We start from the raw sequence: 14,668 nt of genomic DNA, 5'->3' as shown, positions 1-14,668 counted from the left end.
GTAAGACCTGTTGAAGGGGTGCCATAGGTTGCATGGTGGTATTAGTGGCATGCAGGTCCTGTAACAGTCGTCACTTGCCAGAGGACATTTTTATCACAAAAATGGGAGTATTCCACGGAGAGGTAGAGGGGATGAGATGTCCAGCCAACAATTGTTCTTCAACTAACTCATGGGCCGCCTGAAGCTTCTCTCTAGACAAAGGCCACTGTTCTACCCACACCGGAGTGTTATCAAGCCATTTGATTGGTATGGGTGTTGGCGGCGCAACAGTGACCCTCATCAAAAATACCCCAAGCCTCTTCCATCTTTGAGGGTACGGGTATCAGTTGGGAGGTCCACTACTGTGTACGTTAAAACTTGTTCTGACTTTCCTAGACCTTTGCCCTGAGCCCATCCCATCTTTTGCATTATTTTAGTAGCTTTCTGGGCTGATGATAAGATCTGTGTGGTGAGAATGACCCCCATGTCTTCCAAAATGTCCCGACCCCACAAATTAACTGGGAGTCCTGGGAGGACATATGGTTGGAAATAGCCTGTCTGTCCCTCTGGATCCTGCCATTTTAGAATTTTTGCACTTTTTTGGGGTATCACCTGGCCAATCCCCTGAAGGGTGGCGGTCCCTGCCTGCTTAGGCCATGCTTTAGGCCAATGCTTTTCAGCCAGAACAGAGACGTCCGCCCCCGTATCCAAAATTCCTATAAAGGGTCTATCCTCTACCTTTAAGGTGAGTTGAGGGTGTTTATTCAAGGTGGCTACCCAAAACGCGGATGCCCCAGTTTCCCCTAAGCATTGTCTTTCCAGTTTCTCTTTAAACACTGGAGTGTCACACGGGACCACTGGTATGAGGATTAATTGGGCAATTCGGTCCCCAGCTGGCACTATTGCCACTCCCTTCTCCACAGAGGCCATAATCCTAATTTCCCCTTCCGAGTCAGAATTCACCAGTCCAGGATGTATACGGATGCCCCTAAGGAGCGCATTAGCGCGGCCCAACAGTAGGCCCATAGTACCTGGAATTGGGGGTCCCCTCACCCCCATAGACAGGACCTATATTCCCATTTCAGGTGTCAACTCTGTTCGACTGGTGGGACTGAAGTCCAGTCCTGCAATCCCTGAGTTTCCTCAGATGAGGTCTGAGATATAAAGGGGTTGTTCTGAGGGACAAAACAGATCCTGCCACTCCTGGGAAGGGAGGTCATAGCCCCATACGCACTGGCTTGGGGACCCTGGGGCTGGGCCCTCTTCCAGTTTCCCTGATTGATAGTAGGAGAAAGAGGCTGTCCTTCCACATCTGTCTTAGAGCGACAATCATTAGCCCAGTGGTATTCCCCGCTTGCAGTGGGGGCACAGTCCTGGGCGGCGAGGATTGCTATTTAAATTTTGGGGGCATTCTTTGTGAAAATGTCCAATTTGGCCACAATCAAAGCAAACCCTTGTTCTCTTGGTGGTACCATTATTGTTCCCCCCTTTTTGGGGTCCTAATGCAGCGGCCAAGACCTGACCCTGAATAAAATTCCCATCGATGTCTCGACATATCCAGATATAGTCATTAAGACTCTTCTTCTGATGGGGATGAAGGGCTTCCTTACAGAACCTGTTAGCATTCTCATAGGCCATTTGTTTCACCATTGACATAGAATTTCCTGCTGGTCCAAAAAGACGCTCTGCTAATTGTATGAATCGATCTACAAAATCTGAAAATGGTTCGGAGGGTCCCTGAAGGATTTTGGACAGGTGGTCCCCTCCGTCAGTTAGAGGGAGGGCCCTCCAGGCCCCAATGGCTGCAGTTGCCACCTGGGCATATACTGCCAGATCATACTGAATTTGTTGCTGAATGGTCCCAAAAGCACCTGTCCCTGCTAGCATGTCAGCGTTTCTTTGGAGTTGCCCATTCAGCGCATTTTGAGCGGCAGTCTGAGTACATCTATCCTGAAACTCTCCCCTCCAAATAAGAAAGTCACCCCCACTGAGGGCAGTGCAGCAGAGCTGCTGCCAATCACTCAGGGTGTGGTTAAGAGCCATAAAAGACTCCATAAAAGAGAATGTAAATTGGGCTTGGGTGCTGTAAAGGCTGGCAGCTTCCTTTAATTGTTTTAAATCCTTAAAAGCCAGAGGTTTTTACAAACCTGCCCTGGATTGTTGGGATCTGGAATTTCCAGAACAGGGGCGACCACTGGGTAGCACTTACCGCCTTCGCAGGGAGCCTCCTCCGAGCCTGACCAAAAGGGAGGGGCAGGAGAGGTCCTAATTGCATCAAAAAGAGGGTAGGGAGGGGGCTTATCCTTCTCCCCAGAGGTCCTTTTTGTCTTTAAACGGGCCCTGCATAATTCCCTCTGCAATGCTGTAATTTCCCCTTCCAAAGTTTCCTCTTCTGAATCTGTTGATTCCCCTCCCCCCCCCAGCTCTCTTATCTCAAAGAGGGATAAAGACGTGTTTGCGCCAAGTATTTTGCATGGGATGAGCCCTTAAGTTCTGAGAGGAAACTCTGTCCCGTGACTCATCTCCTTCCTCCCAGTCTGGAGGTTTTTTCTTTTTAATCTTTCTTTCCTCTATCTTACTGGGCCTCCCCTTAGCAGGCTGAGGGAGCAGTTCTGCCTCTGTGTCAGAGGCCATATCAGAACAAAGAGAAGCCTTAGTCTCACTATCTTGAATCTCAGATAACACCTCTTTTGTTGCTTCCAAGGCCTGCTTAACCCGGACTTTCTCTGTAAGCAAAGCATCCCTGATCAGTCTCCAAAGGGAGAGCGTGGCTATTGGCAGGACTTCAGGCCCCTCCTTTCTCAAAGTTTTTTGAAGATCCCTACAAACCTGTTCCTATTCAGAAATATTGAGGGCTCCACTGGTGATGAACCAGGGACTCCACGTTTCTATAATTTTAAGAAAATCTTCTAAAATCTTAGTTTTTACAACTGTTCCCTCTCTTTCAATAACCTCTTTAACTGAAACTTTAGCTCTGATTTACCTGGGGTATTCCCCATTTCTTAATTATCTCTTATCTCTTAATTATCTTAAGTGTCTCTTATTTCTTAATTATATCTTAATCCCCAAGGCATCCTGGTCGGACAACAGGATGACCCGGTCCACTATCTTCACCTTTCTGATCTTGGTGGGGGCCTCCAATTACCGTGCCAGCACAGTCTGGAACCACGAGTCTCAGCAGAGGGTGTCCAGGTTAAATGAATCCACAGAGCATGAGGTTGAGGTGGAACAGCTGCTTCTTTATTGTTCTGCTGGGGCTAGCTTTTATACCATGGCACCAAAAGAGGAGTGGGCTGTGAAGGGACTGTCACCTGACCCAAGGAGGGACTGTCACTTGACCACAGTAGGGGTCACGTGCACTCAACTTTCACCTGTCCCCAGTAGGGACTGTCACCTGACCCCAGCAGGGATCGAGGAATAATCACATGCACTCAAACTTCCTTATCCAACTCCAGGAGCAGAGGAAAGTTATGATTCTTTGCAGATAAGCACATCAAATGGGGGCAGGGAAATATAACTCGGGGCAGCAATTCCCACATATATTAACATTGAAATTTTGAAAATGAAAAGGAAAGGATGTAGGTATATGATAAAAAAATTTCTGGGTTAAGTATGAATCAACACACTGAAAGAGCTCTTAGAGTTCAAGAAAGTGTGTTAAGAAAGGACAGAGCAGTTGTATCCTATTTTATTCATACAGGTGAAGGGAAAATGATATGGGTTCCCAGGCAGAAAACTAAAAAATATTGTGTGTGTAACAGATATTGGAGAACTAAGTCTCACATTGCTGAATGGGTCTAACAGGTTAGTGGCCAGGGACTATTTTAAATAACAACCTTTTCACTCTGCTGAATGCATGAACCTGACCAAAATCACAGTACTTATTGTCTGTGTCAGGTACAATATGACAGGGCCCAGCAAAGGCCTCAACCCTGATTTCCCACTTTGGGCTATTAGCACAAAAGCCAGCAGTGCACTAAGACCCAGACGTGAGCTGGCCTTCTTTTTTACTGAGCCACAGCTGTTGCAACAGAGCTTTATATTTTAAAATGAATTTTCTTGTATATTAATATATTTTTATATGGGAACAACAATTAAGATGAACAGGAAAGCTACATGTCTAACTCAGGTGCAATAGCAAAGTAATAATTACAAATCTTTTCTGTCTGCAGTAAAATACTTCCTGGTTAATTTTGTGCTGAAGAAAATCTATCTGATCTCAAGAATTCTGCTGAAATAATGGGGATGTATTGGAGAGAAGTCATCATTCAACATATAACATAAAATAGTTTGGGAAAAATCTAACCAAACAAGTGAAAGAACTATATGACAAGAACTTTAAGTCTTTGAAAAAAGAAACTGAAGAATACATCAGAAATGCAAAGGTCTTCCTTGCTCTTAGACAGGATTGGAACAGTCAAAATGGTAATCTTAACAAAAAACAAAATTCAATTCAATAACCATCAAAATTCCAGCACAATTCTTCACAGACCTCAAAGGGACAATACTAAACTTCATATGAAAAAGTAAAAACCCAGAATAACCAAAACAATCCAGTCTAATAAAGGAACTTCTGGAGGTTTCACCATCCCTGATTTCAAGCTCTAGTATTGAGCTATAGTAATGAAAGTAACTTGGTATTGGTACATACCCAAACAGGTTGACCAATGGAATCAAATAGAAGACTCTGATATCAACCCAGACACCTATGAACATCTGATTTTTGACAAAGAAGCTAAAACTACAAAGTGAAAAAAAGAAAGCATCTTTAACACATGGTGCTGGATGTTGACATGTAGAAAAATGCAAATAGATCCATATCTATCTCCATGCACAAAACTCAAGTCCAAATGGATCAAAGACCTCACCATAAAACCAACCACACAGCACCTCATAGAAGAGAAAGTGGGAAGTAGCCTTGAATGCACTGGCACAGGAGATCTAAATGTAACACCAGTAGTACAGACACTGAGAGCAACAATTAATAATGCAACTGCCTGAAACTGAGAAGCATCTGAAAGCAAAGGATATGATCAACAAGACAGAATGCCAACCTTTAGAATGGGAAAATGTCTTTACCAACCCCACATCAGACAGAGGACTGACCTCCAAATTATACAAAGCACTCTAGAAACTAGACATCAAAAGACCAAATAATCCAATTAAAAATGGGATACAGATATAAACAGAGAACTCTCAATAAAGGAATATCAAATGCCTGAAAGACACTTAAGGAAATGTTCAACACCATTATTTATCTGAGGAATGCAAATCAAAACAACTCTGATAATCCATCTTACATCTGTCAGAATGGCTAGGATCAAAAACACCAATAATAGGTTATGTTAGAGGGGATGTGGAACAAGAGAAACACTCCTCCATTTCTAGTGGAAGTGCAATCTTGTACAACCATTTGGGAAATTAGTATGGTGGTTTCTCAGAAAATTGGGAATCAATCTACCTCAAGATCCATCAATACCACCCTTGGGCATATACCCAAAGGACGCTCACTGACATCCCAAGGACATATGCACAACTATGTTCATAGCAGCATTATTCATAATAGCCATAACCTGGAAACAACCTAGATGCCCCTCATCCAAAGAATAGATAAGGAAAATGTGATACATTTACACAATGGAGTACAATTCAGCTGTAAAAGACAATAACAACTTGAAATTTGTCATTTGTCAGGGAAATAAACAGGACTAGAAAAAGCCATTCTGAATGAGATAACCCAGAGCCAAAAAGACAATTATAATATGTGCTCACTCATAAATAGATAACAGATATAAGGCAAAGGACAACCAGCCTACAGGGCACAACCCCAGGGAACGTAGGTAACAAAAATGATACTAAGAGAGACAGAAATGAATGAAGTAGAGAAAGACAAGATCTCTTGAATAAATTGTGAACATGGATGGCATGGGAGGAGGGTAGAAGGGGAGTATGTAGGGTGTAAGGGGAATGGAGAAAAAATTTATAGCATATCCCTATCCAAATAATTAAAATGAGAAGGATTTAGAAAAAATGAAAATTAATGAGAGTTTTAAAACTATGTGAATTTCTATCCTCTCCTCATATAAGGTAGCATAGGGGAGTTCAATAATATAAGACATTTTCCAATAAACCAGTTAGTTAACCATTAAGACATTGTAGAGTATTTTTAAGGTACTACACATTTTTCATAAAAATGGGTTTCATAAGCATTTATCTCTAAAAAATTTAAATTTTCATCAAAATAGTATTTGAATATACAAATAATTTTATGTAACTAAATATGCTTTTATAAATGTTGCATTGTGAGTAACTACTTGCTTTTCAAATTTATCTTTGGATAAGCAAAATTTATTTACTAGGGGAGTTAACAAAAGAAAAATGATAACCAACATAAATGTTGTTAAGTGAATTTCATTTTAGATGTAAATATAAAATTCTGTATATTTTTTTCTTTTTAGAGATGGTAACTCAGTGGCCAAGATGACTATACAGATCAAAGATACTTGCCATTGAGTCTGGTGGTCAGAGTGCTGTCTCTCACAGTGGGGCTCAATATGTGCATGGGCATACACACACAAGAATGCTCAAAACATTATAGAGATTGTAACTCAATATTCCATGCTTCAAGCTTGTACATATGAATATTCAAAATTATTGCAGTCATTCATGCACAAGCAAATGCTTAAAATAATCAAATGTGTTATTTTCTTTACCCATAAGCAAAATTAGCTCTACTAATTTTATCAATTACACTCAATTTTTTTGGCAAACAAAATGTTCTTAAATAAAAAGAGGAAAAATGGAAAAGAGTTTTAGTGTCTTTAAACAAAATCGATGTTCTTAAACAAACAAGTTATCAAAAAAATTTAAAGTTACTTAAACATAGTTAATAAAATGGGTGGCACACCACAGCAATGAAATAACAGGAATTAATACACTGCTCAATACTAACTCTCAATATTAATGATCTCAATTCCCCAATAGAAAGAGAAGGACTAACCCACATATTAGAAAATAGTTACCACTTTCTTGTTGCATTCAAAACACACACCTAACCATCAAGGACAGACAACACCTTAGAGTAAAATAATGGAAAAGAATATCCCAAATAAATGGAAACAAGAAGGTAGTCCATTCAGCTCCTTCAGCAACTGGCAAAAGAGATTTCAGTCTAACATATTCAGAAGAGATCAGGAAAGATGCAGCATACTCATTAAAGGAAAATACAGTCCACCAAGATGATATTATAATTCTCAAAATTTATGTATGAAACATAAGAACAACAAATTTCATAAAAGAAAGAATACTACAGTGCAAATCACATAATGACTCAGATGCAGTGAGAGTGAAGGTCTTAAATGCACCACTCTTGGCAAATGAGAGGTCAAATACACAAATTTTTTTTATTACTTTATAAGAGTTTCCACTTCCGTCCCTCCTCCCAATACCATCCCACTTCCCCCACTCCCTCGCCTACTCCCTCTGCAGCCCTAAGAGCAGTCAGGGTTTTCTGCTCTGTGGGAAGTTCAAGTTCCTCCTCCCTCCCTCCAGGTCTAGGAAGGTGAGCATCCAAACAGACTAGGGTCCCAAAAAGCTAGTACATGCAGAGGAAACAAGTCCCAGTGCCATTATCAATGGCTTCTCAGACAGTCCCTGTACCAGCCACATTCAGAGAAGTCAGTTTGATCACGTGCTCGTTCAGTCCCAGTCCAGCTGGTTTTGGTGAGCTCTCATTAGATCAGTCCCCTAGTATCAGTGGGTGAACGCACTCCTCGCAGTCCTGCCTTCCTTGTTCATGTTCTCCCTCCTTCTGTTCCTCATTTGGACCTTGGGGGCTCAGTCCAGTGCTCCAATGTGGGTCTCTGTCTCAATCCCCATCCATCGTCGGATGAAGGTTCCCTCTGATCCTGCCTTCCTTGCTCACGTTCTCCCTCCTTCTGCTTCTCATTTGGACCTAGGGAGTTAAGTCCAGTGTTCCAATATGTATCTCTGTCTCTATCTCCATCCATCGCCAGATGAAGGTTCTATGGTGATATGCAAAATATTCTTCAGTATGGTTATGGGCCAAGGCCAGTTCAGGCACCCTCTCCTCTGCTGTCCAGGGAACAATCTGGGGATTTAAAGCGAGAAAAACAGAGTTAAATAACATCATAAAAAAAGGGGGCCCAAGAGACACTTACAGATTATTCCACTCAAACACTTTAGAAAGAGTGGACTTTTTTCTAAGTAGCCAATGGAACTTCCCCATAGATTGACCATGTATTAGGAAATGAGGGAAGCCTTGACATAGAGAGGGAAGCTGAAATAACACCTTGCCCCCTACCTTGCCCCAAATGAGCTAAAACTGGGTATCAACAGCAGTAGAAATAGTAGGAAGTTATAGACTCATAAAAATGGAATAACTTACTCCTGAATGCAAATTGACTCATGACAAAAGTAAAGAAGAAATTAAAAATGTTTTATAATTGAATTAAACTGGAAAAAAAACACTCAAACCTATAGGACAAGATGAAAGAAGTTCTAAGAGGCAAGTGCCTAGCACTAAAACAAGCTGATCAGATCTCAGATTAGTAAATTAAAGACACATGTGAAAACCCTAGAAAACAAGAAGAATTAACGAAACTCAGGGCTGAAATCAATAAAATAGAAACAAAGAAAGCTTTAAGTTTGTTTTTTTATGATATCAAAACTCACTCATATTCTAGAGTTAGCTTTTTATCATAGCTATGGTCTTGAAGGAACATTTGGTTTGACCTTATCTAAGTCTTCTTTATTTTGCAACTGATATCTTGGAGTTGAATTCATATCAATAACTGAAAGCCATGGCAGAGAGATTGGCATAATATAAGACTGCTGTTTCCAACATGGTCCTTGAACATGGAATGTGCTATGCTGTCACATTGGCAGCTCTGTGAACTTGGAGATTCTTGTTTGTTCCACAGATGTTGATGTGTGGATGGTTCAATTCTTTTTAAGAAAGCAAACTACCATTTACATTCAGAGAGCCTACTTTGGTCCTATGATGGTGATAGTGGGATCAGGACTTATCTTGAGATCATGAACTGGTGTTTTGGAGCCCATTCCCCAGGAGGGATACCATGCTCAGCCTTGATCGTACCTCGACTTGGTATGCAGGACTTTGTTGACTCTCCAAGGAAAGCCTTACCTGTTCTGAGTAGTGGATGGAGGTGAGAAGGGGGAGATGGGGGACAGGAGTAGGAGAGGAAGGGGGAACTGGGGGTTGGTATGTAAAATAAAAAAAACTTTTAAAATAATAAAAATAATATAAACTAAATCCACTATAGAAAATAAACCCCAGTCTCTTGCAAACCCTAAAATGGCTCCCTTAGTTGAGATATATACTTCCCTGCTTTGATATCCATCCTTCCTCCCTCCCCCCATCCCATTCCCCCAAGCCATCCCTTATCCTCCACCTCTCCCTTCTCTCTAACCATCTCCCCTTACTTCCAACCCCCAACCCCCGTGCACCCAAGTTTGCCTGGCAATCTTGTCTACTTCCAATATCCAGGAGGATAACCATATGATTTTGTTCAGGTTCACCTTCTTATTTAGCTTTTCTAGGATCACGAATTATAGGCTCAAAGACCTTTAATTATGGCTAGAATCCACTTATGAGTGTATACATACCATATTCCTCTTTTTGGGTCTGGGTTACCTCACTCAGTAATGCGTTTTCTGTTTCCATCCATTTGCATGCAAAATTCAAGATGTCATTGTTTTTTACCGCTGAGTAAAACTCTAATGTGTATATGTTCCACACCTTTCTTAACCATTCTTCTATTGAGGGGCACCTAGGTTGTTTCCAGGTTCTGGCTATTACAAATAGTGCTGCTATGAACATAGTAGAACAAATGCTTTTGTAGTATGATAGGGCATCTCTTGGGTATATTCCCAAGAGTGGAATTGCTGGTTCCTGAGGAAGGTTGACTCCCAGTTTCCTGAGAAACCGCCACACTGATTTCCACAGTGGCTGCACAAGTTTGCATTCCCACCAACAATGGATGAGTGCTCCCCTCACTCCATATGCTCTCCAGTATAGGCTATCATTGGTGTTTTTGAGATTAACTATTCTGACAGGTGTCAGATGGTGTCTCAAAGTTGTTTTGATTTGCATTTCCCTGATTGCATTGGAGGTTGAGCATGACCTTAAGAGTCTTTTGGCCATTTGAAGTTCTTCTGTTGAGAATTCTCTATTCATTTCAGTACCCCATTTTTTAATTGGGTTAATTAGAGTTTTAGTGTCTAGTTTCTTGAGTGCTTTGTATATTTTGGAGATCAGACTGGTGCGGGAGAATTGTCTGTATTCTGTCAATCATGTTTTAAATAAACACTGATTGGCCAGGCAGGAGGTGTAGGTGGGAAAACCATACAGGAAGTGGAAATGATGCAAGGAGAGCAGGAGAATTCTGGGGAGGAAGAAGTTGATTCCTTGCACTCCTTCCCAGACCACGGAAGCAGCAGGATGTGAGCTGCCCCACTGAAAAAGGTACTGAGCCACATGGCTAAAATAGATCAGAAAAATGGGTTAATCAAGATGTAAGAGTTAGCTAAAAAGTAGCCTGACCTAATGGGTCAATCAGCTTTATAACTTACAGAGATCTGTGTGGGTGATTTTCTCTGGGACTAAACAATTGTGGGGACCTGGTGGGAAGACAGAAAAACCCACAAACAAGCAGGCCCAGCCCTTTTATTTTACATCAGACCTTTGTCTGATGAGGGGTTGGTGAAGATCTTCTCCCTGTCAGAAGGTAGCCTTTTTGTCTTACTGACAGTGTCCTTTGCTTTACAGAAGCTTTTCAGTTTCAGGAGGTCCCATTTATTCATTGATTCTCTTATTGTCTGTGCTACTGGGGTTCTACCTAGTAAGTGGTCTCCTGTGCCCATGTCTTGTAGACTACTTCCCACTTTCTCTACTATCAGGTTCAAAATGGACAGATTAATGTTGAGGTCTTTAATCCATTTGGACATAACTTTTGTGCATGGTGATAGATATGGATCTACTTTCATTCTTCTACAGGTTGACATCCAGTTCTGCCAGCACCATTTGTTAAAGATGCTTTCCTTCTTCCATTGTATACTTTTAGCTCCTTTGTCAAAAATCAGGTGTTCATAGGTTCGTGGGTTCATATTCAGGTCTTCTATTCAATTCCATAGGTCAACTTCTCTGTTCTTATGCCAATACCAAGCTGTTTTCAATACTGTAACTCTGTAACAGAGTTTGAAGTCAGGGATGGTAATGCCTCCAGAAGTTCCTTTATTGTATAAGATTGTTTTGGCTATCCTGGGCTTTTTGTTTTCCCATATAAAGTTGATTATTGTTCTCTCAAGGTCTGTGAAGAAGTTTGATGGGATTTTGATGGGGATTGCATTGAATCTATAGATTGCTTTTGGTAGAATTGCCATTTTTACTATGTTGATCCTCCCAATCCAAGAGCAAGGGAGATCTTTCCATTTTCTGGAATCCTCCTCAATTTCTTTCTTCAAAGACTTAAAGTTCTTGTCAAATAGGTCTTTCACTTCCTTGGTTGGAGTTACCCCAAGATATTTTATGCTATTTGTGGCTATCGTGAAAGATGAGTGAGTACATACCATATTCCTCTTTTTAGGTCTGGGTTACCTCACTCAGTAAAGTGTTTTCTATTTCCATCCATTTGCATGCAAAATTCAAGATGTCATTGTTTTTTATTGTTGAGTAAAACTCTAATGTATATATGTTCCACACCTTTCTTAACCATTCTTCTATTGAGGGGCACCTAGGTTGTTTCCATGTTCTGGCTATTACAAATAGTGCTGCTATGACCATAGTTGGACAAATGCTTTTGTAGTATGAAAGGGCATCTCTTGGGTATATTCCCAAGAGTGGAATTGCTGGTTCCTGAGGAAGGTTGACTCCCAGTTTCCTGAGAAACCGCCACACTGATTTCCACAGTGGCTGCACAAGTTTGCATTCCCACCAACAATGGATGAGTGATCCCCTCACTCCACATCCTCTCCAGCATAGGCTATCATTGGTGTTTTTGAGTTTGGCTATTCTGACAGGTGTAAGATGATATCTCAAAGTTGTTTGATTTGCATTTCCCTGATCGCTAAGGAGGTAGGTAGAGCATGACCTTAAGTGTTTTTTGGCCATTCTAAGTTCATCTGTTGTGAATTCTCTGTTCAGTTCAGTACCCCCATTTTTTAATTGGGTTAATTAGAGTTTTAGTGTCTAGAGACTTGATTCTGGAGGGGTTCCCAGGTCCAAGGAGAGGTCCCCAGATTGTTCCCTGGGCAGCAGAGAAGAGGGTGCCTGAACTGGCCTTGGCTCATAACCACACTGATGAATATTTTGCATATCACCATAGAACCTTCATCTGGCGATGGGTGGAGATAGAGACAGAGACACATATTGGAACACTGGACTTAACTCCCTAGGTCCAAATGAGAAGTAGAAGGAGGGAGAACGTGAGCAAGGAAGGCAGGACCAGAGGGAACTTTCATCTGACGATAGATGGAGATTAAGACAGAGAACCCACATTGGAGCACTGGACTGAGCCCCCAAGATCCAAATGAGGAGCAGAAAGAGGGAGAACATGAAAAAGGAAGTCAGGACCGCGAGGGGTGCATTCACCCACTGATACAAGGGGACTGATTGAATGAGAGCTCACCAAGCCAGTTGGACTGGGACTGAACGAGCTTGTGATCAAACTGGAGTCTCTGAATGTGGCTGACATGGGGGCTGACTGAGAAGCCATTGACAATGGCACTGGGTCTTGTTTTGTCTGCATGTACTGGCTTTTTGGGATCCTAGTCTGGTTGGATGCTCACCTTCCTAGACCTGGAGGGAGAGGGGAGGAACTTGAACTTCCCACAGGGCAGGAAACCCTGATTGCTCTTAGGACTGGAGAGGGAAGAGGAGAGGGAGTGGGTGGGGGAGGAGAGGGAGTTGGGGGGAATGGGAGGGTATGGGGAGGAGGGGAGGATGTGGAAATTTTTATAAACAAATAAATAAATAAATTTGTGGAAAAAACCAAAAAAACAAAAAAAGAAAATAAACCCCAATACAATAAGTAAAAAATAGAAAAAAAAAAACTAAGAACATTGAGTATGAGTGACTAGGGCTAGGTCAATCTTCACTTAAGTGTTGTTCAAATTAGTGTAGGAGTAGTAGAAGTTTCTATTTAAAGATTTTATTACTTAAGCCTCTACAGAACACACTTTATGTGGCAAATATTTGAGACACACTAGTGTGAGACATAGAAAAGATGTCTGTCCCCATGAAACTTTTATCCTATTTGGACATGAGAAGGAATTTGAATTTAGCATATCCTTCTATTGCATATTAGTCTGTTTGACTGAACTTTGAAATAAATACTCTAAGAAAGGTCAGAGCTACTGTGGGTGGGCTCCTGCAAGATAAAAAGAACTGCTTTCTACTGGAATTTTTAACACATTTTATTTTATGTCTATATTTAACAGGATCTTGACTTTCAAGCAAGCACATTGAGAATCACAGCTCCAAGGCCTAAATAACTAGTAGGAGTCTATTTAAAGAAAAGCATCTGTATATAAATTGATGTGGATCAAATGAAAAATGAGTTGACTTTTTAAAGATGTATTTCCATTAACTTTAGAAGATTTAATATCTTTGAAATGTATGGGACAAGGATATTCAGTATTTTTTGAATACTGCACTCTTCACATTCCACTCAGAAAACTTATTTCATATGATTCCAAGAGTAATTGGTAAATTGTAATATTCTCTAAGATGAACTTATAATACAACCTACATTCAAACAAGCCAAAACTTACTAGAGCCTCCTTTCTTTTAACTGTAGATGGAAGCTTCTGTCCTGCCTGATCCCACAGCTGTTCATTTCCAAAGAAACACAGACAGATTTATATTAATTACAAACTGTTTGCAATAATCTCTGTACATTAGAAAACCTAACATGACTACAAGTTTGACTATTATAAATGGCTATCTATTAGTCTGTATTTCTTAATTTTACTTTACATTTTTAAATGAGCTGCATAAACACAATAACTTAAATAAGAGTTGTACACACAGTAACAAAATTGACCTTAAATTTGTTTCAACAAACCAAGATTCATAGCAATACAAAGTATTCATCTTTATATCATATCTTCCTTTAAATGAAAACAAAAATTTATAAACAGTCATTTTGGGAAGTTGAAAACTGTTTTCTCCAAGCTACTTCCTGCTGTGGGTTGGGTGAAGTATTTTTTGCGGTTTGTAGAGACCTTTCAGGAGGTCTCCTTCCATCAAACCACATTAGCCAGGAAGCAATTCACAGGTTCTCATCTTTTGTGGTAACAAAAGGAAAACCAATTTTCCAAAGTAACTTATCCTTAGGCTCAAATTTTGAAGTCAATATACCTTTATGTTGGTTTAACTTAGCAGCTTCAAGGATCAAATGCATCTTTGCAGTCAAAAAATTCAAAGAAAACACGGTAATATGAATAATACAGACTCTCCGTATACTTTCCATTTTTATGTGACTTAGTTTTCTTTAACTCTTTAATCTATGACTGTCTATACTCTTTCAAATTATCTTTACTGTCTCTTTAAAGATTTTACTTATTTTTATAAATGTCTATACTCTTTTTCCTTTCTCTCCCAAGCCTATGTCCATATTTTTTTAACAGACTGTGTCTTTGTCAGAGG

The 14,668-nt window shown here is 40.5% G+C and overlaps 1 protein-coding gene across 1 annotated transcript; it reads right to left on the bottom strand.

The window, feature by feature from the left end:
* Positions 1–1,311: 1,311 nt before the first annotated feature.
* LOC148119712 (endogenous retrovirus group K member 6 Gag polyprotein-like) lies at positions 1,312–2,022 on the bottom strand. Its single transcript, XM_087897035.1, has one exon. The coding sequence runs from the start codon at positions 2,020–2,022 to the stop codon at positions 1,312–1,314; it is 711 nt and encodes a 236-aa protein (XP_087753161.1).
* Positions 2,023–14,668: the final 12,646 nt, after the last annotated feature.

The sequence above is a fragment of the Myodes glareolus genome, chromosome 15 (genome assembly GCF_982192425.1).
Source record: "Myodes glareolus chromosome 15, mMyoGla1.1, whole genome shotgun sequence".
NCBI lineage: Eukaryota > Metazoa > Chordata > Mammalia > Rodentia > Cricetidae > Myodes > Myodes glareolus.
This window is presented reverse-complemented; position numbering and strand designations above follow the sequence as displayed.

Excerpts from the sequence above, each read along its gene's own strand:
- LOC148119712 (XM_087897035.1), bottom strand. The coding sequence starts at position 2,022 with ATGGCTCTTAACCACACCCTGAGTGATTGGCAGCAGCTCTGCTGCACT.